General features: G+C 38.4%; 1 protein-coding gene across 5 annotated transcripts in view; it reads right to left on the reverse strand.

Annotated features, from left to right (window-relative positions):
- The window catches only part of LOC136867134 (cationic amino acid transporter 2), a 289,680-nt gene that overhangs the window by 170,528 nt on the left and 93,797 nt on the right, over positions 1 to 25,355 (reverse strand). For all 5 annotated transcript variants that reach the window (XM_068227031.1, XM_068227028.1, XM_068227029.1 and 2 more), the window contains exon 2: positions 19,748 to 19,981. In XM_068227031.1, coding sequence (XP_068083132.1) covers positions 19,748 to 19,979 — 232 coding nt within the window. In that variant the 5' untranslated portion in view covers positions 19,980 to 19,981. The remainder of the gene's footprint in view (positions 1 to 19,747; positions 19,982 to 25,355) is intronic.

The following is a 25,355-nucleotide window of genomic DNA, read 5'->3' on the forward strand; positions in this document are numbered from 1 at the left end:
CATTTAGCCATAGAAATAATAATAATAATAATAATAATAATAATAATAATAATAATAATAATAATAATTGTACCGGGCGGTACACCTCCACACCGCTAATTTAAAATGTGCGCCTGTTGAAACTCCTCTGCTGGAGGAAGTCTGAACTTTATGGACAGTATTAATTTTCAAGTTTCTCAGAAGATGTCTCTACCTGGAAATTTTGGAGTTTTTGAACTGTGTCATTTTCGACGTATTTTTGTTTTGCTTGTAGTAAGAAGTGTGAACTTTCTCTTCTAGAGGACACTACTGAAGATCAACAATAGTGCACCCTAGTGCGGAGTGAAAGAACTATTTTTTTGGAGAAGTTCTTATTTCAAAAGTTTGTTTCTTGTTAAATTTCTTTCTGTTATTGTTTAAGTTGGCTGTATACCCCTCTTTTTCCCCTTGTTTTAGATTTATCCAATCCCGAATTTCTTTGAGTAATTTCCGACCAATCCGATGTATCTTCCCCCAACTTGGATATGTTTCTGTACCCTAGCCAATAAAGTGATTGTGGGCGGGTGTTCTCTTCCCTAAAACGCCTAGAACCTTCCGCGAGAGTATTTAAACTGCTGATTTTTGGGTCTCCGGGCCACTTCTGTTCCATCTTTCAGTGTGTAAAGTACATAGCAGGGGGCGGGAAGCGCCTCTTTCTTCTCCAGCTGTTCAACACCAGGTAATGGCCTCTTAATAACTTCTTTTCTTGCTAGGTTGGCAGTTTAACTCTCGGAGCGGGTTCGAAGCGTTTCCACCATGTAACCTTTTCCTAAAATGTAACCAATCTTTTCATCTATTCTCTTTTAAAGCTGCATATTGGGATAGAGAGTGCTAACCCTCTCGAGCTCCCACTCACATTGTTTTGAGGTGAACTTATTTTCTCAACCTATTCTTCGTTAACGTAAAACAAATTGCTCTTTTCTAAAGTCACCTCTGTAGTATGGGATTAGCCCTTGCATTAGGGGCCTAGAGCCAGATTAGGTTTTAAAAACAAGTGTATTAGGAGTGCAGATCGCCTCCTCTCAAATTGTTATTTTAGAGGTCATGTAATTGCCCCTTTTCATTTAATAGACCTCAGTAGGTTGGGTATTTTACCCCTGTGTCTATGTCCAGTGAGGACAACTCGAAGGTGGAGTTTGGTGTGGCCTTTGAGAGGCTTAAAGTTGAGAGCTTGTGGCTCTTTTGAAAATTGAGTGTTGTATGCCTCGTGGAGGCTTTTCAGTGTAATTTGGAGCAAGGACTCCTAGGCATGAATGGGGTTTTCTGCCCCTCTGTTGAAACTTGTGTTTGGGGTAAAACTGAGCTGATTGCCCAAGCATTGTGAAGTCAGGGCGCGAAGCCCAAATCCTGTAAATATTGTAACTACCCTTTGGACTTGCTACTTTGTACCTGCCATGCTTGTTATTTCTTTGTTTTTGAAAAGAAAATATAACCTTGTTAAATTTTACATTAACTTTGATTCCGTAGTTTGAGACCCGTTCACGCCCGCACCTTCTTTCACCTCTACCTACCACTAAAACACGGTAACAATAATAATAATAATGGATGCACGTCCAGCTAACAACTTTTACGGTTTTTGGAGACACCGAGGTGCCGAAATTATATCGCGCAGGATTTCCTCAGCGTGCCTAAAAATCTACCGACACGAACCTGATGAATCTGAGCATCTCAAAATACCAAAGGACTGAGTCAGGATGGAACTTGCCAATTTGGGTTAAGAAAGCCAGAGTCTTTACCGTCTTAGTCATTTTCCCGGCAAGTTTATCTGCTTTTTCCTATAAAAAAAGGTGCACTTCTATGCCTTTTGAGTAAGTTTAAATGATAATATTCTCTATGAATTGCGCCAAACACTGCTTGTAACTTTCTCAACGTAATAGAACTATGCAAGTTATTGGTAATGTGTGTGTTGGAGAAATGTGTATTAAAGAGCAAGATAAGAAATACTTTATTACGAAGGACTATAGCACGGGATAAAGAATAGATAGATAGATAGATAGATAGATAGATAGATAGATAGATAGATAGATAGATAGATAGATAGATAGATAGATAGTCCACGTTCTCGGGTTTTATTCCTGCAGACCCAAGAAAAGGCTTCTCTCAAATTTCCCACTTCGAAACTCTTTCGCTCATTTTTGTGTCAGAAAGTGAGTGATAAGGCATTCGGGAGAGTTTCTGGCTGGTAGATTTGAGAGAAGCCGCTTCTTGGCGTCGAATTCGCTACTACTTGATCTATTCCGACGATACTATTTATCAGTTTTGATCGCTATGAAGAGGTAAGATAATTAATATGAGGCTATTGAAGATCAAGATTCTCTATCAAATAAGATCTACTTATCGTCCGACAAATATGAAAAGATTCGAAGCATCTGTTCCCCCATTTAATGGCATCTCTAAACAGACCACATCAATGTCAACCTCTACGAATGCTACGTTTTCAGTGTTTTTGCGCCGCCCATACCTAATTAACGTGTCACTCGCTGCTGGTATGTTTTACTTTGGTTTTAGTGAGTAGGATCACGGACAGACTGGCTACGCTTCGTGTTTTGCAACAATTGTCAGGGCACAGATGACTGTCTTAATCGAATATAAATAGACTTTAGGCAACGTATAAAAGTAGTGTGACGCACCTGTTGGTGCTGAAATGTTACCAGGACCCAATATTAATCCTAATTTTGCATTCCTGTAGGAGACTTCAATATTTTAAAGCGCCTCCAAGACTTATAGTGTAGAATGTGTTTTCTGACGGAAATTATATACAACAATGTTTATTGATGATTTATTTTAAATTACAATTATTATAGATTAATCTATATAAAAGGTCGGATCAAAGAGTTTCCGAACTATCTAGAGCATGCCCGTAAAAATAGCATTATTAACAAAGAATAAAAATGCATACACAAAAATACGTTGCCAAAAAGAGGGGCATGACGTGGCGAAAATAGGTCAAGGGACAGAGCAACGGTTTCCGAATACCTCTCAGTAAATCCTGGAGTAGAGACAAATGAGGTCATCATTAAGTTAAGTTCCAGATTTCAAGTTCCTAAGTATTAAACAGAAATGAATACTAATATTGTAAATATTTGAGTGTGTTTTAATAGACTGATGATGTCCTTTCAAGAACGAAACATGACATTCTTTGTTTAATATTGTGTATTTTATTCTGATGATGTTCTTTCAAGAACGAAACATGACATTCTTTGTTTAATATTGTGTATTTTATTCTGATGATGTTCTTTCAAGAACGAAACATGACATTCTTTGTTTAATATTGTGTATTTTATTCTGATGATGTTCTTTCAAGAACGAAACATGACATTCTTTGTTTAACATTGTTATTTTATTCTGATGATGTTCTTTCAAGAACGAAACATGACATTCTTTGTTTAATATTGTGTATTTTATTCTGATGATGTCCTTTCAAGAACGAAACATGACATTCTTTGTTTCATATTGTGTATTTTTATTCCTTGATTAATAACATGTTTTTACAGGTATGTTATAGTGTAATATTTATATTTAACTTGTGTATTCGACAGACTGAAAAGCTTTTAAATTACATATAATTAGTGATGTCATAGCGAGTGCTGTGCGGATCTGCCATTTTCTGACATTATTGCGACGCTGAAAAGTTAGTATAGCTCGCAACTCTGTGTTGCATGTGGCATCGTTACATTTGTCTACTACTACCTACCATTTTCCTCCATAACTCTCATTACTTCATTACCTATGTTAGGTGCCTAAAACGTCACAGTTTAATCCCTAAAATTCTGAGGTCTACTTATCAGTCTTTCGACTACAGAACATTATGCCAATGTCGCGATAGGGCTTATATAGAAAACATGTTTTATTTTTTAATTTGAAATTTTGGTGATGAAATGAAATCAATGCCACAGCTGCCGTACCATTATCCTTACTTACCTTCTCAAGATAGCATCTTTGATCCCAGCTAATATAGGTAGCAATTTAGGGTGCTTGGATGCAGAATAATATGTTATTATTATGATCAAATCACTACTTTTGGATGGTGATCAAAAGCATCATAAATTACCTTGTTAGATAAAAACAAAAGATTACGTACATCAGAATAATAATAAAAACCTATAAAACTGATGGTTATTACATTGTTATTTCGCTGACTAAAAGTGCTTTAAAATTTATGATTGGATTAGAATTGTTTTGAAATTGTATTTCACCCTTGGTAACCACATACCAATCGTATTTCTGCCGTAATCAGTGCAATTTGATATCACAGAGTTAAAGTTTTTACAATCTGCTGAACTACAATTACGCTCCTGGTCCTGTTTGGACTGTGTCGCTTTTCTATATGCATTATGTAGGCCTACAGGTTTTAGACGTTTCGAATATGTTGAAGTAATCTTTACCAATGCATCCCTACTACATCCTATGTAATTAGTTAACAAAAAAAAGGAATATAGCGTTTTTCAAACTACGGCATCCTGTCCATGATGTACTTAGAACAACGGCACGGTCCAACCCTGACAAACAAATTGATGCGATTAGGTGTTTCTTTTCCGCAGCTGGGAAAAAGAGTAGAAGTGTCTGCTCAAATGGAGAAGCTCTACGAAATACTAGGCAGCATAAAATACGATCTACCATTGCTCAAGCGTTAAGGGACTCAGAATTTAAGACCTTCGAGGGGGTTCTTGGTCTCTCTATTACAGGCAGCACCAGTCCAATTGACATGATAGCCTTCAAAGATCATAGAAAGGGCATTACAATAGATCCGACGATCAGATTCGAGTCATCCGAAACACAACCTGATGAGGTACACGAGGAAAATAAAACAACATATGAACCAACCATCCCATTCTATCAACAAGAATACCGGCTGAATCAATGGTCGGCGCTAGAGGAACCATTCCTCTCTTTTTCGTCCAATACTGCAAATCACTCAATCAGGCATTAATAAATTAAATTGCTGAGACTGCCTTGAAATATTCCTTTCAAATCCTCAAGAACCATATCTCCCTAACTTTTTAATGTAACAACGTAGGCCCCACAGTATGCCAAATGTGCTAACCAACTCGCCCTTACTTTTAATATTAATTTTATCTTTTTGTATACTTTCTCCTGAGGGGCAATCTCCAGTTGGGGAAAGTCGAAATAAATAAATAAATAAATAAATAAATAAATAAATAAATAAATAAATAAATAAATAAATAAATAAATAAATAAATAAATAAATAATGGTTCCAGTGTATGGGACCACAACTAGGATTACTTGATTTCATAACTGGAAAAAATCCACAGAAAATGTGCTCGATTAGTTCTGGGAAATTTCCGACAAAAGAGTAGAGTTATGAAAAGTGTTGCGAGACTGGGAAGACTTGGGAGAAAGTATACGAGCTGCTCGACTAAGCTGTCAGTGGAGAGCTGGCGTGGAATGACATTAGTAGACGAATAATTTTGAGTGGTGTCTTTAAAAGTAGGAAAGATCACAGTATGAGTTAAAGTTCGAATTCAAGAGGATACATCTGGGCAGATATTCTTTTATAGGTAGGGAACTTAGGGATTGGAATAATTTACCAAGCGAGATATTCAATAAATTTGCGAAGTTTTTGCAATCATGTAAGAAAGAGCTACGAGTATTACAGATAGGGAATCTGCCACATAGGCGACTGCCCTAATGCAGATCAATGTGGATTGATTGATTGATTGATTGATTGATTGATTGATTGATTGATTGATTGATTGATTGATTGATTGATTGATTGATTGATTGATTGATTGATTGATTGATTGATTGATTGATTGATTGATTGATTGATTGATTGATTGATTGATTGATTGATTGATTGATTGATTGATTGATTGATTGATTGATTGATTGATTGATTGATTGATTGATTGATTGATTGATTGATTGATTGATTGATTGATTGATTGATTGATTGATTGATTGATTGATTGATTGATTGATTGATTGATTGATTGATTGATTGATTGATTGATTGATTGATTGATTGATTGATTGATTGATTGATTGATTGATTGATTGATTGATTGATTGATTGATTGATTGATTGATTGATTGATTGATTGATTGATTGATTGATTGATTGATTGATTGATTGATTGATTGATTGATTGATTGATTTTGATATGGTGCTTTCATTGCATAAATAAAGTCGAATGTGTGAAGTATAAACTTAAGCCCCTGAATTCGATTAATTTGTGGTACAAACTACCTAGGTACAGTACATATAAAACTGATCATATCGTAGTAGTCTTTTCGTTGATGTATCAGCTGCTCCGGAATATTTTGTTTCTTGATCAACCGTTCCCAATGTATTTTATTTAATTCATTTTTTACCCGCAGGAGTTTTTTAAATGTCAAGGCTCGATGGTCAAAATTATTTTCATTTCTTCGCTGGAGACGATCACATGACATTTTGGTTGGTTAGTGTCCATTCTCCCGATGATATCAAGGACGCCATTGAGTCTCTTGACTCGACCTTCGGTAGTCACAACATTGACCATCGCAGAGTCCACACTTCGGTAATACGATGCTTCTGTTGGTGTCTGACTAGTCTTCCCCATGTCTTGGTACTGTATTGCATTCCGTGTCACCCCATACCAGTTGAGGCACAGCCCCTGCATTCACGTGGTGTGAAAATGAGAACCCACCGAAAACCATCTTCAGGGCTGTCAATAGCGGGGATCATACCTACCAACCCCCAAATGCAAGCTTACAGCTACACGGCTAGTACCACACAGTCAGCTCATTGGGTGACCGAAGAAGTCACTTAGGCTTACAAGTGGAATTAATGGAAGGAAGTTGAAATGTCAGACTGGATGATCACGTGCTAGCTGAGCCACAGGCAACGGAACCAACATTGTAAGAACTGACAATATTCCACAGTGGTAGAGTAGAAGTGGTAAGGGTAGGATTAGAGATATGTAGATTAGGTTTTATCACGTTTAACGTAGAATGACTCAGCTGAAATTGCTTACGGTTTCCATTGTCTGTTAGTTTATGGTACTTGACATCACCCTTATGGAATCACTGCTATAAAGCAGCATATTGTTTCTCAGTATCAACTCTCGTTGTGCCCGGTGTAACACATCATTATGCACTGTGCAGAGATTTTGTAGTACACAATGTACATGTTTAGGTATATAAAGAAGGCAAATTTTGGGTTTCGTATTCGGCAATGAAATTTGTAATTTTGTATTGTATGAGTTCGCCTGAATGTCATTGTATTTATATGGGTGTTTACGTTTCACCGTTAGCTGTCAAAGAAAACTGAGGAGTGAGGAAGTTTCCCGTTGCTTCCTTCACTGACAGGGAATATATTATTACGAGGGCAGATCAGAAAAAAAGTTTTTTTTTTTTTGCTATTTGCTTTACGTCGTACCGACACAGATAGGTCTTATGGCGACGATGGGATAGGAAAGGCCTAGGAATGGGAAGGAAGCGGCCGTGGCCTTAATTAAGGTACAGTCCCAGCATTTTCCTGGTATGAAAATGGGAAACCACGGAAAACCATCTTCAGGGCTGCCAACAGTGGGGTTCGAAACCAATGAAATTGTCTCGCCAATGCTGATAGGCCTTGTGTAGATTATTACTACGTCGCCTTGTGCGAGCCGCGCCATGTTGAATTTCTAACCTCTTTTTTGTACTTCCGATTGTAAAGTTTTACCAGGATCACAACATGAAATAAATGTTACAACATTTCGATATTCAGCTACATCCATTCTCTTTGAAGCTACACGACTTCAAATGAAGCTATGTTTGGCTAAACTCTTCTACGATTGGAATGCTGAAAAATGGACTTAACCAATGATGGTTAAAATTTCCAACTCTGCCGGGAATCGAACACTGAACGCCTGTGACCAAAGGTCAGTACGATAACCATTTAGCCATGGAGCCGGAAGGTGCGTATTCCGTTGTACTATGGAAGGGAATATGAAAGCAAAATCGCAATTAGTGTGGACATTGTTGTACATTTTAACATAGCAAATGTTAAAAATAGTCTCCTCTCCTGTTCAGCAAACAATGCTATTCCGTTATGCTCTCTCGCACTTGCGCTCCCACGTTTGGAGCCCTCTCAGTCCCCTTTTAGTTGCCTCTTACGATACGAGGAATACTGTGCCTGTTATTCTACCGCCCCACCCACAGGGGGTGTAAAATTTAGTACATTTCAGTACCTTAACAACCTAATGTACAACAGGCGGTAGCTATCATTTTGTTCACCGATCCACTTGCAGACAGTATTACGACAGGCTTGGCCATCTGATGGTGGGCACCGAATTGTACGCCAGCGTAAATTATATTTATTAATATTGTGAACTTTAACAAGATGCATTCCCAATGTATGTGCAACACCTCTAGTACAGAGCAAGGCCTGCAAGCGTTGTCGTCCTCCCTGTATGACGCGTATTGGTAAACGAGAGCGCGGTCGCGTTTCCGAACCCGTAGTAAACCCGTCCATATAAGTGAATGGATAACCAGACTGAAAAAGCTTTAGAAAAACAATAAAACTTACTTCAATACAGTAAATGATGGAGAAGCTCACCCTCAGCCCGTAGACAAGCGTTGTAATGTGTGATGATACCACGGCTCACCATCTGCAATTCAACCTCATGAATCTTCAAAATGTCCATGTGAATTTCATTTAAAAATCTACAGCATATAAAAACCCATAGTTCTAGCCCTTAGCCTCCGTGGCTCAGGCGGCAGCACGCCTGCCTCTCACCGCTGGGTTCCGTGGTTCAAATCCCGGTCAGTCCATGTGAGATTTGTGCTGGACAAAGCGGAGGCGGGACAGGTTTTTCTCCGGGCACTCCGGTTTTCCCTGTCATCTTTCATTCCAGCAACACTCTCCAATCTCATTTCATTTCATTAATCATTTATTAATCATTGCCCCAGAGGAGTGCGACAGACCCGGCAGCCGGCACAATTGGGAACATGCATCATTTTCAAAAATTTTTTTTTTGAAAAGTACACCAATGAAATAGTACGTAAACGTATTACATTGTGGTATGTTGCCTTGTTTTTTATCATTAAAAAAATATTTAATAGTGCCTTTCCGCAAGGCGAGTGAAACGGCCTCTGACGTAAGCGGCGCGCTGTGACGTCACGATCCAGTACCGCATGGAGCTCTACCAGCCGTTGTGCATCAGCCGTTGCTAAAGGCCGATTGTTTATTATTCATGATCGCGAATAACTTTGAAATGACAGAAGAAAGGTTCAAAACAGCACAGTCAGACAATCTACCATGTGTAGATGTCATCATTCTTGAAAAATGTGACTTTTGTGGCCACAGAAATTAGCGGATAACAAGCAAGTTTGTAAGTGACGTCTTTTATATATGTGCAATGTACTGTAACCCATAGTATTAGGATAACAACGAACCTGGATAGATATCACATCACTTTCAACATTTCCTTCTAGACTGATTCCCATATTAAAGAATAACATTACATTTTCGGGCTTTCAGCATTAGTAAAGTAAGAAATCGGATTTCAGCACTAACATAAACATATAGGTAGCATTATAGTACTAGTCCGCTTCTGTGGTGTAGTGGTTAATGTGTGCCACTTCCGGAGGCCCGGTTTCGATTCCCGGCTCTGCCATGAAAGTTGAAAACAAATAGTAGGAGGGCTGGAGCGGGGTCTACTCAGCCTCGGGAGGTCAACTGAGTAGAAGGGTTTCGAATCCCACCTCAGCCATCCTCGAAGTGGTTTTTCGTATTTTCCTACTTCTCCTCCAGGCACCTAAGGCCACGGCCGTTTCCTTCCCTCTTCCTTGTCTATCCCTTCCGATCCTCCCATCCTCCAACAAGGCCCCTGTTGAGCATAACAGGTGAGGCCGCCTGGGCGAGGTAATGGCCCTCCTCACCAGTTTCATCCCATACTCAAAGTCTCACGTTCCAGGACACTGCCCTTGAAGTGGTAGAGGTGAAATCCATCGCTGAGTCCGAGAGAAAACCAACCCTGAAGGATAAACTGATTAAGAAAGAACGAAAGAAAGAAGGAAAGAAAGAAAGATCATAGTACTGTAGGTCTATAACCTATCATTTCTAAAAAAATATATATTTATGGTTGGGGCAACTGGCCTACCCACTTCCGGGGCCCATGAAAGAGAATTAAATATCTTTGTGGAGGGGAAAAGTTAAACATGATAAAGATAAATATGACTTCATCTAGTTTTCACAAGTTGGGCTGAGTGGTTCAGACGGTTGAGGTGCTGGCCTTCTGACCCCAACTTGGCAGGTTCGATCCTGGTTCAGTCCGGTGGTAGTTGAAGATGCTCAAATACGTCAGCCTCGTGTCGGTAGATTTACTGGCACGTAAAAGAACTCCTGCAGGACTAAATTCCTGCACATCGGCGTCTCCGAAAATCGTAGAAGTAGTTAGCGGGGCGTGAAGCCAATAACATTAATTACATTTGGCTTTAAACAAGCTGAGCATATCAGGAAAGAAAAGTGTCCTGGTGACATTTTAGTCACTCAATACAGGAATGTCTTTGGGTGCTGGGACTTTTACTTTTTTTTTTTGGTTTTGCTGTTTGCTTTACGTCACATATAGGTCTTTTGCGACGATGGGACAGGAAAGGCCTAGGAATGGGAACAAAGCGGCCGTGGCCATAGGTACAGCCTCAGCATTTGCCTGGTGTGAAAATGGGAAACCACGGAAAACCATCTTCAGGGCTGCCAGCAGTGGGGTTCAAAACTTTCTATCTCCCGGATGCGAGCTCACAGCTGCGCGCTCCTAACCGCACGGCCAACTCGCGCGGTATTTTTACCCTTCGGTTTATTGACTTGGCTTGTATAACCTAAAACTTAGGCTAAGTTGGATAATATTTTAAACACCTACATCACTATTTTCACCTGTGTGCAATTATGTTATTTATTTCATTAATATTATGATAATCATTATAATTGAGCATTGTTAACTTATAAGACCCCAACAAACAAGCATTGGTTTTGTGTAGAGTTATACATTTGTTAAATTCACGTTGTTTCCTTTCATGATGTACACGCCTATTCTTTGTTACATTATAGAGTATTTAGATATAGCCTAAATTTCTTTACCAATTAAGATCATCAATAAAGAGATACATAACTGTCCCATGCCAAGATATATTGGTAGAATTAGAGCTGTCAAAATGGTTCATAACCCCTTTGATTTATTATCTTGACATGGATCACCCAAAACATAGGTTAGGTTTGGAGAATACTTTAATAATCAGCATTATTTAATGCACTGTTTATTACTTTCATATTCCAAGATGTAATTGAAGCATTTAAATAAAGCATCATACATTAAAATTTAAAGTTTTACCACTAGAACAGCTGACATGGAAAAATTATTTGAAAATTCAAACAAATTCATCTTACGTTAAAATCTTAAAAAAAGTAAGCTGTAGACTTTTCCGATATATCACCAGCATTTTTCCGGCTCGCCAAAATCCATTTCTCCCTAGTTTTAGAGTCTTTGGAACATGTATAAACAATTTGTTTGGTATGGTATGCGATGTGCTATTGCACATCGGAACTCTACACCATTTATAAGTTTTCTGCCTCACTGTCTGCGCAGGATTCATTTTAAGTCTAAAATATACCACTCAGATTATTATCCGATGTATAGACCTCGAATTTAATCATACTAGACACTAACGTAAAGTAGAAATACGCGAAGTGTATCCTGCTTCTCACAGCGCACTGTGTGTTATTTCGTCTGCTAATTCAGTCAACCTGTACGATGACGTCAGACCAATGAGATCGCGTACTTGCGTGACGTGACATTTTCGTAGATTTTTATCATGTTTGGAGTTATTATTTGTACATTCTGATCACATTTTTGAATTCTGCACGAAATTTTGAATCAGATTAGCATATTTTTAATTAAAACCCCGGAGCATGCATGTTCCCTATTCCCATCCTCGCCGCTGAAAGGGAGCTTCATTCATTCCATTCCTGACCTGGTCAAATGACTGGAACAGTTTGTGGATTTTCATGGATTTTCATTTTCATTTCAGTTCTAGCCCTTCAAGCAAGCAACTCAATGATGGAAACATCCTAGGGATATGAGCTACGAATTTTAGGCAAAGAAAATATAATAAAGTATGAGAATATATTCTTTACTAGCGAATGTACCCGTGCTTCGCTACGGTATTCTACATTGTATTCGAATATCGAAGTAAATAGTGTACATGCAGTAAATAAGATTGTTTTAAAATTGCATGTCTCTTAGCGTTATCCGAGAAAGAGCATGGGGTGGTCCCCGTACGTTGCTTCCAATGTAAAGTGTTTCTTACGGATTTGTGATATAACGGCAGGCTCACTTGCCTACTGCCATTCACAATCGAGTTGGGAAGTTTACATTATAATTGCAGGCCCCATTGCCTACTACGCGGACAGAATCGATTTGGGGAGTTTTCGTTAAAATGGCAACCCTCCTTTCCTACTTCCAGACAGATTACAGTTGAGGAGTTCCTATTATAATGGCAGGCAATTACCCTACTATCACTCGAAATTTAGTTGTGCAGTTATCATTATAATGCCAGGCCCATTTTACTACTGCCAGCCAGCTTACTGCCAGTCACACCAAGTTGGTGAGTTTCTATCAAAATAGCAGGCCACTATACCTAATGCCAGTCACATTTCAGATGAGGACATTTCTTTATAATGGTGGGCACCCTTGCCTACTGCCAAACACAATCGGGTAGGGGAGTTTTACACAAAACTGCATGCTCACTTGCCTTCTGCAAGTCAAATCGAGAAGTGAACTATTCATTACAATTGTTGGCCTTCTTTACTAATGACAGTTACACAGGAGTTGGGGAAGGAACCCTTTCATACTGCCAGTCAAAGTCGGTGTGGGGAGTACTGATTACAATAGCAGACCCACTCTTTCTCGATCGCTACAAATCGACATCAGTGAATATATATAGATCGACATACGAAAGTATATGCGTGTTTACAATATTGAAGACCTTCATTTACAGATTAACTGCTACTAAACGTACGTCATATCGACAAAGGATTATACCATAAGTCACGCCGGATTTAGTGGCCTAAATGGCTGGTCCTATGATATGTCATCTATTCTTGGGTCAGACTGAGTTAGAAACGTGGAACAGGGTAAAGGTTTTGTACGGTTATCTCACATTACATTACTTTTCGGATAATTATGTGACAGCTACATACATAGCATTTGGCTCACATATGGCTACCGGGTGGGCCAATTTTCGTGAAGAGTTTGATGATTCTGTATTTGATATAAGTAATTGAAAGTATGAATTATGCATATGAAAATTCTAAATTGACTTAACATCGATTAATACAGAAAAATCAAACGTAAAAGGGACACAGATACCGCAAAAGTCATAAGACCAAGGTTGTAGATCATTCCAAATTGAATGGAGATTGTGCAATCCGTTATGTGATAGGAATTTCCGAAGGTCTGCACCATCATTAAAATTGCCTGCATATTTCGATATTCTTCGCGGATAACAAGTGAAAAATTTAATGATCTTGGATGTTTTCCGTTCGTTACAGGCTAAAACGTATAATTTTGTCAAATTTCAATTATCTTCTTTTTCTTTTGGCAAATAATGCAGCAATCTGGATTTTGGGCGAGGCAGGTAAAAAATAGGACTTTCAGGAAACTAAACCAAAAATTATGGAGATCGTCATTATTCCCTTAAACGGAAAGCTGTACGAAAATTTTCGCCAAAATAGTCAGTGTAGAGGCACACAGTCGTTATGATTTGATTTATATAGATAAGGAATCTGCTCCATGTAAAACACCTTTTAGGCTATGTCCGCTGGACTTAACCTGCAAAAGTGACCATTCATGATATCTCCCTTATGAATCCTCCTGACGAAAAAATGCACATGAAAAAAAAAGGTTTAGAGGTGGAATTCCATCACGTTTGGTCGATTTCCAGTCAGGTTGGTCTTGTTCTGTATATATTGTGGAAGAGCAAAATCGCCATTTCGGTTCCCTATAAACCGCCAGTCCATTCCGGAACATGAAATGTTATTTACGTTTAAAACCTACCTTTGGACAGGTGGATGCTAAATTTAAATTTTGGTTCGAATGTCTTTAGTAGTTTTCAAGTTGTAAGGAATACGCTTTACAAGCACCCGCTCGTGAGTTAAGTCCGATGGGACTTGTACAGAAAAACGGTCCGTTAATTGTATCTCCCTTATTAATCCTCGTATCGAAATGATGCACATGAGAAAAAAGGTTTAGAAATTAATTTCTACCAAGGCAGGTAGTTTTAAATTAACGTTGGTTGTGTATATTTTGTAGAAGTGCAAAATCACTGTTTCGGTTTCGTATAAACCCCCAGTCAGTTCAGGGATTTGGAAACAATATTTGCCCTAAAACCTATCAAGGACAGGTGTATTCTAAATATGAGTCTTGGTATAAATACATCCAGTAGTTTATAGCACTCGCGTACATACGGCGTAATTAAGGAAGAAAATAATACAGTTAAGAAAGTTGAAAGTAATAGAAAATGGATTATAACTGAGGACAGCCGGATAACGACAAATATGTAAATGCCAAGTTAATGTATTGGAAAATCAAATGCCCCTCAATAAATTATGCTAGTGTGAGTTATGGATATAATAAAGTGGTAACAGCGGAGAAATTTAGGTCCAGTGATTCCTAGCTAAACAAATAATAAGAAGATGACTAATGGTGTTATTACTTAATCTATTCGAGGGCGGTTATAACCTGCAACGATATTCCGCCAATATCCCGCAGATAGGCCGATTGACGCCTCTCTTGCCTCCTACCCAAGGAACAACCACGAATTTAAAAGCATGATGAGGAAAATGGCAATACGTTACTTCCCTGCTGGCATGCAGTCAGAGACGTTGCTATGGTAACCTGTAGGTTCGTTGTCGGTCTGTCGGTCACTCAATGCAGAGCATGATACCAGCGGAAAATTGTGAATTTCTCCGTCATGTGAAGAGTAAAGTAAATTATGAACACAGCGTAAGTTGTTTATAATGAAGAGACGTTTCACGTACGGTAAACTAAGTTTACAGAAAATCAATAGCATAAGAGAAAATGGGGGAAAACCATTCTGGTTTTCCTATAAACCCCCCATCCATTCAAAGATTTTAAAATGATATGCATATTGAAACCTTCTCTGGGATGAGTATACTCTAAATATGAAGTTTAGTTGAGATCTATCCAGCCGTTTCATAGTCATGGTGGAAAAACCATTCAGATTTTCCTATAAACCCCCCGTGTATTCAAAGATTTTAAAATGATATGCATATCGAAACCTTCCCCGAGATGAGTATACTCTAAATATGAAGTTTGGTTGAGATCTATCCAGCCGTTTCGACGTGATGGTGGAACAGACAAACAGACACGAAACGTAAAAACCACAGATTCGGTCTTGAGTTGACCTAAAACGGATAAATATCTGAAAAATCGGCAAAACAAAACAAATTACAGACAGCGGACCCCCTACAATTTTATTTATACAGATTTATTCCTAGAAAATTACAATCATTTCCTTAATCATGGTTACCCGGTCGATTAGATTAGAAGTTTGCCTTTTCCTAACACTACGAGCGCTAATGTGAGTCAAAACAGAGTTTCACTTAAGACTTGTAACTACATTCGGTGTGGACATTTTCTCAAAAATTCTAATATCCGGCCATCTTTGACCCAAGGAATTAACCTGGTACTCAATTTTGGTGTAGGCTGAGTGAACCTCAGGGCCATATGCACCTCGGGAAGTGGAAATCTCGTTTCTTAAATATTTTACGGCTTCCTGACGGGGATTCGAACCCACGTCCTTCCGGGCGAACCGAGCATGCCTTTACCGCCTCGGCCAGGCAGCCCCTACGCTCACTAGTGCAGCACGACTACCTTCGTTCGACCAACCGTAAACGGAGAATGCAGACCTTGTAAAATATATTTATCTACAGCCCCTGCAGTACTCGGCAACTTCTCTGACTTAACGTTTTTGTGTGATGCCGCTTCGTACGTAACAGTGAAAGCTCCTACAACGGACCAGCTATACTACCCATTCTACTGGGGAGTATATGAAGCACCCAATATGGAGACAATGATTAGGATAACTCAAAATTGGATCAACTATCTCAATCCAGACTGACAATCACGTTCAAACTCACTCTGCGATTTTATTTAACTATAGAAAAGAAGGCATTGGCGTATGTAGAATGATATGCTGAAGAAATCTGTCGTGTCTCTTTATTTTCTTGACGGGAGGACTTCCAAGAATTTTCTCCTCACTCAATTCTGCGTTAAGTGGATGGCATAGTAACATGGGGGAATTTGGCTCCAGTAATTAAGAACCAGGCACATATTTTTTGGAATCTGAATCTAAACCTTGCTTTTGACAAAGAGATATTAAAATTGCTTAGATACAGAATAAATTATATTTCAAAAGAGTATGTTACTGTAGGTAAGGAGAGGAATGATGACAAAAATTGGAGTCGTACAGAAATGAGCAAAAATTTGTAAAGTGGTAAAATGAATAAAAATAGACTAAAATATTTGTTCCTAATAAACGCATGAGTGAAGGAAGTGTTCCAAACTAAGTTCAGAAATAAAATATACAAATCAAAATGGAAACTACAGCACTATGAAGGGATGGACCTGAGAATCTGAAGTGTAATACTCAAGAAGGGATTGTGCAACGATATTATGTAGCAGTTTTTGGTCCCACTATGATCACGTTTGGACAAATGTCAGTAGAGTGTGTGACCATATCGAACTGGGATCTTCGAGATGTGGAGTCAGTTAGGCCCGTTAAATTCCATCCCATATCTGCTACACTTAGAGAAGTAGCTGTCTACGGTTCGATGTGGCTGAGAAGATAGTGCTTATAATGTCCCACCCACATGTTCAGCGAGGCTTAGGTACGGAGGCATGGCGAACCATTGTAATGTTCTGATATGGTGTAGAGCTCCCTTGGAGATGCTTTCAGAGTACGCGCGGATGCATCCTATTTGCAACTTAGAGGAACAACAGCTGGATTGAGTACTCTGTGATAATACTGACAAAGTAATATCATCCTCAACAATCACCAATTGTCAAAGCTGAAAGTTCCCCCAGACAACAAGGCCCAGCGTACCTATCGTCGATAAGACAGGCTCGGCCCTCTTCGCAGCATGTCACCGGTGCTGATGGTGACTGTCATTGTGGCATTGACAAACCTCAATTGATCACCATAGAGGACACGGGGCCATTCATCAAGCCGCGTGATCTTTCCCGACATCAGACTATTCTTACATACGATGTTGCAGGGACAAGATTACAATCACTTGTTGCCTACAGTTGGAATCCACGGTTGTTAGAATTTACGCTGATGTTGCTAGGGGTTCTTTCCAACCATCCGAATTACGGGGGGAATTTCCTGCTCTTTGGTCCATAGGGTGACAAACTACTGGATTATATACCCGTCAGCTAGCAGAGACCGCTCAGATGTAACCCTGACGAAGATTTGATTAGACAAACATGCCCGAGTGCGGCCTAGGATTATTTATTACACGTTCCATGCGCGGTCTGACACTAGGTTTCAGTACCAAATCTGCACATTAATTAGTGCGGTACGTACATTACTACTCTAACATACGTAGTCGTTTTAATTGAAAAGGGGTGACAATTTTGAATACTAGAATTTTCTCCCTATTCGTTTACATTATTGTCACAGTCTATGAGAGCTATTAAAGAATATGGATATGTTCATACTACGCAGTGCAGATTTCAAGTCAAAACATTCTCTTATGGTTTTTTAGTACGCGTTTAGTGATGGTATGCTTGCCGTGTACAACATTAATTTCATAAATTAAATAGGGAACGATTCAGTAGTGAAAGACGGTTGCAAGCTTCGCCTTCACGAGAACCTTCAGAAAGGTCTTTCAAGAATGGTTTCTACCATTGTTACAGGCACTCCTAGATCTGAAAACATCGAACATAACTCAGGTATTCCCGCGTCAAACCTGGACAGTTACGTAAAACAACTTCCTCCGCCACACCTAGACGAATACTTAAAACTTCCAGGAGAGCACGTGGACTAGAAATCCGATTATGGGCCACATATAGGCATCTCAGCAGCCAACACATGCAACTGTAATCCTTAGAGATTGCCTTCTCCTCCAATGAGCAGTTGTTCGAGCTATCCTCAACTGATACAATTTTGCACACCGTGCTCTCCTATGTCGTTGACTCATGTTTGACTGGTGTACACTTCACCTCATTTCACTTCAAAACTGCACTTCAGCTAAGCTGTACTGTTCTCCGCTTACTGGAGGTAGTTCGTTCGACATAAGCATCATATCACATCACCTGGGGAGTGCCGTATAAGCAATCCAATTGGACTGAAAATGTATCGCTTACATATTTGCACGGTATAATTGCATAGCTCAGAATCAACACTGAGGACTAAGTCCTTCTTGATATTGCAATATCTATGAGATAGGAATATGCCCTATCAATGCAATGCATGTAAATCTAGATCCGAATAATGAATAGTGGGTGTGAATGAGTTAAACAACAAGCGTCACAATCGTCACAATTTATTTCTATTATTATTATTATTATTATTATTATTATTATTATTATTATTATTATTATTATTATTATTATTATTATTATTATATTCATTTACGGCAATTTGAGACCACGTTAATCAACAATCACATATTACTGGAAGCCTTCTTTGCAGCCCAAAATCTTTGAATTCTTTCTCTGTCTTCTTTCCTCTGCCCATCCCCTGTTCATTTTCTATTCGTCATGGAAGCCTCTGAAGTTGTTTATTTATTTATCTATTTAGCTAGTTATTTTTATTTACGTAAATATTTATTTATTTATTTATTTATTTATTTATTTATTTATTTATTTATTTATTTATTTATTTATTTATTTATTTATTTATTAATCTGCTTACCCTCCAGGGTTGGTTTTTCTCTCGGACTCAGCGAGAGATCCCACCTCTACCGCCTCAAGGGCAGTGTCCTGGAGAGTGAGACATTGGGTTGTGGGATACAACTGGGGAGAATGACCAGTACCACGCCCAGGCGGCCTTGCCTGCTATGCCGAACAAGGGCCTTGGTGGGGATGGGAAGATTGGAAAGCATAGGCAAGGAAGAGGGAAGGAAGCGGCCGTGGCCTTAAGTTAGGTACCATCCCGGCATTTGCCTGGAGGAGAAGTGGGAAACCACGGAAAACCACTTCCAGGATGGCTGAAGTGGGAATCGAACCCACCTCTACTCAGTTGACCTTCCGAGGCTGAGTGGACCCCGTTCCATCCCTCGTACCACTTTTCAAATTTCGTGGCAGAGCCGGGAATCGAACTCGGGCCTCCGGGGGTGGCAGCTAATCACACTAACCACTACACCACAGAGGCGGACTTATTTATTTATTTACTTATTTGTTTACGTATCTATTTATTTATTTATTTATTTATTTATTTATTTATTTATTTATTTATTTATTTATTTATTTATTTATTTATTTATTTATTTATTTATTTATTTATTTATTTATTTATTTATTTATTTATTTATTTATTTATTTATTTATTTATTTATTTATTTATTTATTTATTTATTTATTTATTTATTTATTTCGTAGTGGCGTAGTTAGGGCTCATGGCCCTCCCTTACTAATTGGTCTACCATGTATTTTTGATCTGAAAATAAAATTACAATTCATCAAAAATACTTTAAAATCACACGCCATCTCAGACACATACCAGCAAAAGCCGAGGCGACGGCTGCAACGAGGAAAGATATAGTAACGGCAGGCCCGGCCTCATTTTTGGCAACCGAGCCGGCCAGCACGTACACTCCTAGTCCAAGGGTACTTCCAACCCCCAGTAAAGTGAGGTCCATAAGCGTTAGACAACGAGATAGGCCGCTGTCCTCGCCGATATTGTCGCCCACTGTCTTCTGGCGCGACAGCACCTTCGCCCACTTGGCAATCATGGCTGGAACAAAACGAACACAAACATATTAGATTACGGAATGTATCCTTACCCTCAAGGAAGGCACCTTTCGATGAGTAAACAAAGTGCCTATGAGACGTGTAACCCTTTGGATTGGACAGATGCTTAATATTCTTCATTGAACAGGATTATACGTCTAAACATCGACTATCCAGTGCTTTCATGTGAGAACGAGTTCAAATCTGCAGCACGTGTGGTTCATAACATGATCTTTTTAAATTTATTTCTCTCTCTTCCTCCTGCTCTTTAACTTTTTCTTCCTTTTCCTTGTATTTCTCTAATTCTTTAGAGTTGGCATTATAGCACGGTAATTAGCAGACGTAACCAGCTATAAAACTGTTCCTTTATGCGTGGCAGTTATCATCGACTATCTGCTTCAAAATTGTCAACATTTGTTCATTTCAAACTGATGTTAGAACTCAAACCAAAGTACTTTTACTAAATATCATATTTTTTTTGTTATAATGGGCAAGTTGTGATGTGTAATTAAGAAAAGAATGAAATTACTCCGTGCACCATGGACACTAAAACGACATTTTCTGTGCTAAAAAGATTTAAAGTGAACTGAGCCTAGTTTTACGGTGGAGCGTTTTCCCCGACACCAAGCCCATGTGGAGAAATGTATACACTATCGTGTATTTCTGTGCTGTTTGGTAGTGTGATGAACGAGGAATGAACGAGTCGCGGATAAAATCCCCAGCTCCGATTGGAATCGAACCAGTAATTTGACCATTCAGCCATGTAGCCGGACTATTTCTCAGTGTCCATTTCCTTTTATGATCTTAACTAATAGTTAGTCAAGCCAAGGCACAAAATGAATGGTCATTTATATTAAGTATGACAGTGAAAGTAGCTACGTGTGCAATATGATAGCGTAAGATTAGTAGTAAGCCAAAGTGAAAGGTCTCCAGAGAGATACAATTCTCATGGGTAATATAACAATAACTCCAGATTTTATCGATAATTTCGCGAGCTATGTAGCTGCGATTGAATTTAAGTAGAGAGAATATGGAGCTCGAGCTGCATTTATTGTGACTATTTAGCAAAAAACAACAAAATTAAATTGTAATGATAATAAAAGTGCATAAATAAAAGGTAATCAAGTGCATAGATATTCATAATCCGTACAGAGAATGAAAACTTGAAATCTGGGCGGCAGTCTACAAATATGTCGGTTTCAAATAGTTACGTAAATTTAATAAAACACATTATACGGTAGGAGTACGTAAATGCGCCATGCAAACTACATCCCTAAAATACAGTATGGCAAAGTCAATTTCCCTTTACCCGTTAGCATACGAAAATGAACACAATGAAAATTATTCTGATGGAATTCATATAAGTAGGTGGCTGGGAGGCGTGACCAGTTGCAAGGAATATAATGGGTAGGAAGACCATTGGGACATACGAGTTTTTAAAATAAAGCATCGATATTCGGTTATATTCTGTTTTTTCTTTGGTCGAATTCAGCCACGTTTTAGGTATTAGGAGTTATCTAACAATGTGTAACCTCGTTTACTTTCTTGTTTGCCTTCTTAGCTAATACCCACGTTTACGCTAAATGTTCACTACCCTTTAGAAATAGGGAAGGGGAAAATATAGCTGATCGCTAGCACAGATGACGTACTTTTGTGGAATGAATATAACGTAAATTCGAGCTAGGATTAAACCAAGTGTAACTGAAGGTTTAATTGTGCTGTGTCTAACCTTCCCTGAAATGAAATTCATTACGCTATACTTCATACCCGTTGATAGTTTTGTTGTCATAAATAAGGTTCTAGTATTCTATGATAGAACCCGCAATTCTTTATGAGATCAATGAACAGCAACCCCAACAGGTGGACAGGGAGAAGAAAATTATTCATGATATGTGCTGCCAAGATTTTCTTTATAACATCAGTCACTGGGAAGTAATTGATTATTGTGTTTGTAGATAAAGCAATTAAACATAAGGAAATTTTAAACTCCTGAGAAAATTTTAAATCTGTGAATCACTTACAATTTTAAAATCTTCCCTGTCAATAATCAGGTACAATTTGTATTCCCCAAATAGAATTGTAATTTTAGTATGAAGTCAATAAATAATTCAGTCGATAGACGCATTACGCGTGAATTGGAATAAAATGATGTAGTATTTTAATTTTATTATTTTATATTTTAAATTATACTTTTCATGAAGGTTAAATCACATGTTTTTATGGACATGATCGAATTTTTGAGGATTCCTGGTTGGGGTGGCTACAGTTTCCCGATTTTCTCTCAAGCATGTTTCAACGAGATATTTATCAGAAATTATACTCCGCATATTTATCATTAAATGCTTGTCTTACAAGAAAATGATGTCAAAATATTTTTGTGCACTTTCATTATAAACTGAACTGTTGTGGGAATGTGTGCATGTAAAATTCCATCTTCTCTACTTAATAATTATCACATAATGTGTTGCCCCGTTTACTTTCCAGATTGCCTTCTACGATAATATCTACGTACTTTCATACCAATCACAGTAATATACTTAGGGTCATACCTTAATAAACAAATACACAGACTGTCGAAAATTATACTAAAGTTAGCATTGATCATTTTACATTAAAGTAGAAATATTAACCAAGTATTCGAAATGTACGGACAAAAACACACAGTTCTATATAGATTTTATGAACTTTTACTGACCGACTGAATTCTCTTTCACTTATTTTCTTCAATCAAACACTCAAATAAATTCTTAGAATTATCTTTCTAATATAGTGATAATGCGGTGTTAGTCCATATATTCATTTATTTGTCGCGAATTTTAGAGGATTTTAAAGGGTTTATAGTATACAAGATACGGAGACGATACCCACAATTTTTATAGTTGTTTTTGGTCTATCATTCTGTTGAAGTAGAATGAACGCGAAAACTTCTCATTCGTTTATCATGAGCAAAGCAAAGCAAAGCAAAGTCACCTCCGTACAGGCCATTAAGGCCCTTGGAGGAGTGGAAGGTAAAGGCTTCCACCATTGTTAACCTCGGCACATGATGGGGTAGAGTGGTTAGCTCTACGCCCGGCCGCCTTTGCCTCCAGGAATTAACCTGGTACTCATTTTTGCTGTAGGCTGAGTGAACCTCAGGGCCATATGCACCTCCGGAAGTGGAAATCTCGTTTCTTAAATTTTATGACTTCCTGGCAGGAATTCGAACGCACGTCCTTCCGGGCGAACCGAGCACGCCTTTACCACCTCGGCCAGGCAGCCCCACGTTTATCATGAACCTTGGCGATATTAAAGTATAGATATCCAGAAGTCCCCTGCACTTGCTTTTTTTCAGTCAGTTAACTAGGAGCTAAGAAATAATATTTTTAATATCGAGAATACTACCTCTCAGCAAAAAAGAAGCAAAAATGAGTTCAGTGACTTCTTTTGCATCCAGGTCCACTATCAGTTTCTTGCTAATAACAGCAGTTGTGTTTGATACGTTCTTGTCTTCTGCTCGCTGTGTAGAATGCAAATCCATTCAAATTAAACATTTTAATATCCTTAACATGTGTACTGAATGCGAAGTTTTGTCCTTTTCTATTATGATTATTATTTTGATTATTGTTTCACTGTTTAATTCCACGGTAATTCTGAGACAAATATTATAAATGCACAGACATAAAACAAAGTTCTATATATATATCTATATTTTATGAACTTTTATTGACCGACTGAATTCCCTTACATGTATTTTCTCTTAGCAAACTCTCAAATAAATTCTTAGAATTATCTTACTAATATATTAAGAATGTGGTGTCAGTTCGAATATTCCTTTTTTTTTTAGATATTTAGAGAATTTTAGACGATTTGTAGCATACACAAGACTGGGAGACTTCAATTTTAGTGGTATCTGTATACCACTTGGAGAAGCCAGTAGTCTTCTAAAGTTCCTTGCCGACGACCATCCTCGGTAGTTTTCCACGGATTTACCGCATCAACTTCTTGCAAATAACTCAAAGGAAACCACGGTTATAATTTAGCTTAAGTTTCAACTTGCGACCAATGGATAATGTAAGTTTACACTGTATCATTTCCATAAATGGCCACAATACTAAATTTCACGCGTGCAAAGATGTCGACAAAAGGTAGTTATAATTCTTTTAAAGTAAATTTATTTATTGCATCCAATGGCCGTGTACGGTTAATTACATTTATTTAAACTTCATTAATTAATTGTATGTACGAAGTTCAGTCAAAGATATTAGTTTATGTTTGTACACATAATATATAAAGGGCCTATCAAAATTTCCCCACACAGCTCGCATATCGTCGCTGCCGGGACAAAACCTCCTATGTGAAATATATATATATATTTTTTTTTGCTAGGGGCTTTACGTCGCACCGACACAGATAGGTCTTATGGCGACGATGGGATAGGAAAGGCCTAGGAGTTGGAAGGAAGCGACCGTGGCCTTAATTAAGGTACAGCCCCAGCATTTGCCTGGTGTGAAAATGGGAAACCACGGAAAACCATCTTCAGGGCTGCCGATAGTGGGATTCGAACCTACTATCTCCCGGATGCAAGCTCACAGCCGCGCGCCTCTGAAATAAATTTAGCTTAGAACTTTGGCTGGTAAGGTTCTGTCATCTAAGATGCAATTTCGTGTGCATATTGTCAAGACATTCTCGCTCTTCACAATGTATGTGCTGCGGGTCAGTATATCTTCAAAACATATTATCACATAGGAGGTTTTGTCCCGGCAACGACGATATGCAGCTTGTATTTGGTTCGTGGACATATTTTTGCTGCAAACTTTCTGTTGGGAGTCGTGCACCGCAAACCGCGTCATGGTGTGTCTTAGTTCGTGTGCAGGGGTCTTACATTCGTTCATAGTCATGCGCCTGTGATACTGCCTGATTACTGCCTTGTACTGGGATGTAGATGTAGTAGGAGCTTCAGTCGGAGTTCTTCTAAAAAGATATGTTCTCAAGTTAGCTTGTAAACTAATCTCCAGCGTGTGATCTTTGATAGGCAAACTGTCTCATTTAGTAATGTGGATTTTTCAATCAACTTAAAGTCGGTTTTCGTAAGGTGTTACCTTATTACTATTCCGTACATCATGATAAGGAAAATCATCATGTGTAATAAAGAGATTGCTGTCTGATTTGGAAGCTTTTGAAGCAGTTTTATGTCACCCATTGTAGTGATCGCTGCATTAACTCTGTCCATGAAGTGTTTTGCAGAACATCCCTCAGTTGTTTTTAGGGGCACCCCTAAGTATTTGTAGTGGTTTACTCTTGAATGTTCTGCGTTTTGGAAAGTTATGTTGTAAGTTGCAGGTAATCTTCCTGCATTTCGGATAATCATCAGAACAGTCTTCTGCAAGTTTAGTTTCAAG

The sequence above is a fragment of the Anabrus simplex genome, chromosome 3, assembly GCF_040414725.1.
Source record: "Anabrus simplex isolate iqAnaSimp1 chromosome 3, ASM4041472v1, whole genome shotgun sequence".
Taxonomy (NCBI): Eukaryota; Metazoa; Arthropoda; class Insecta; order Orthoptera; family Tettigoniidae; genus Anabrus; species Anabrus simplex.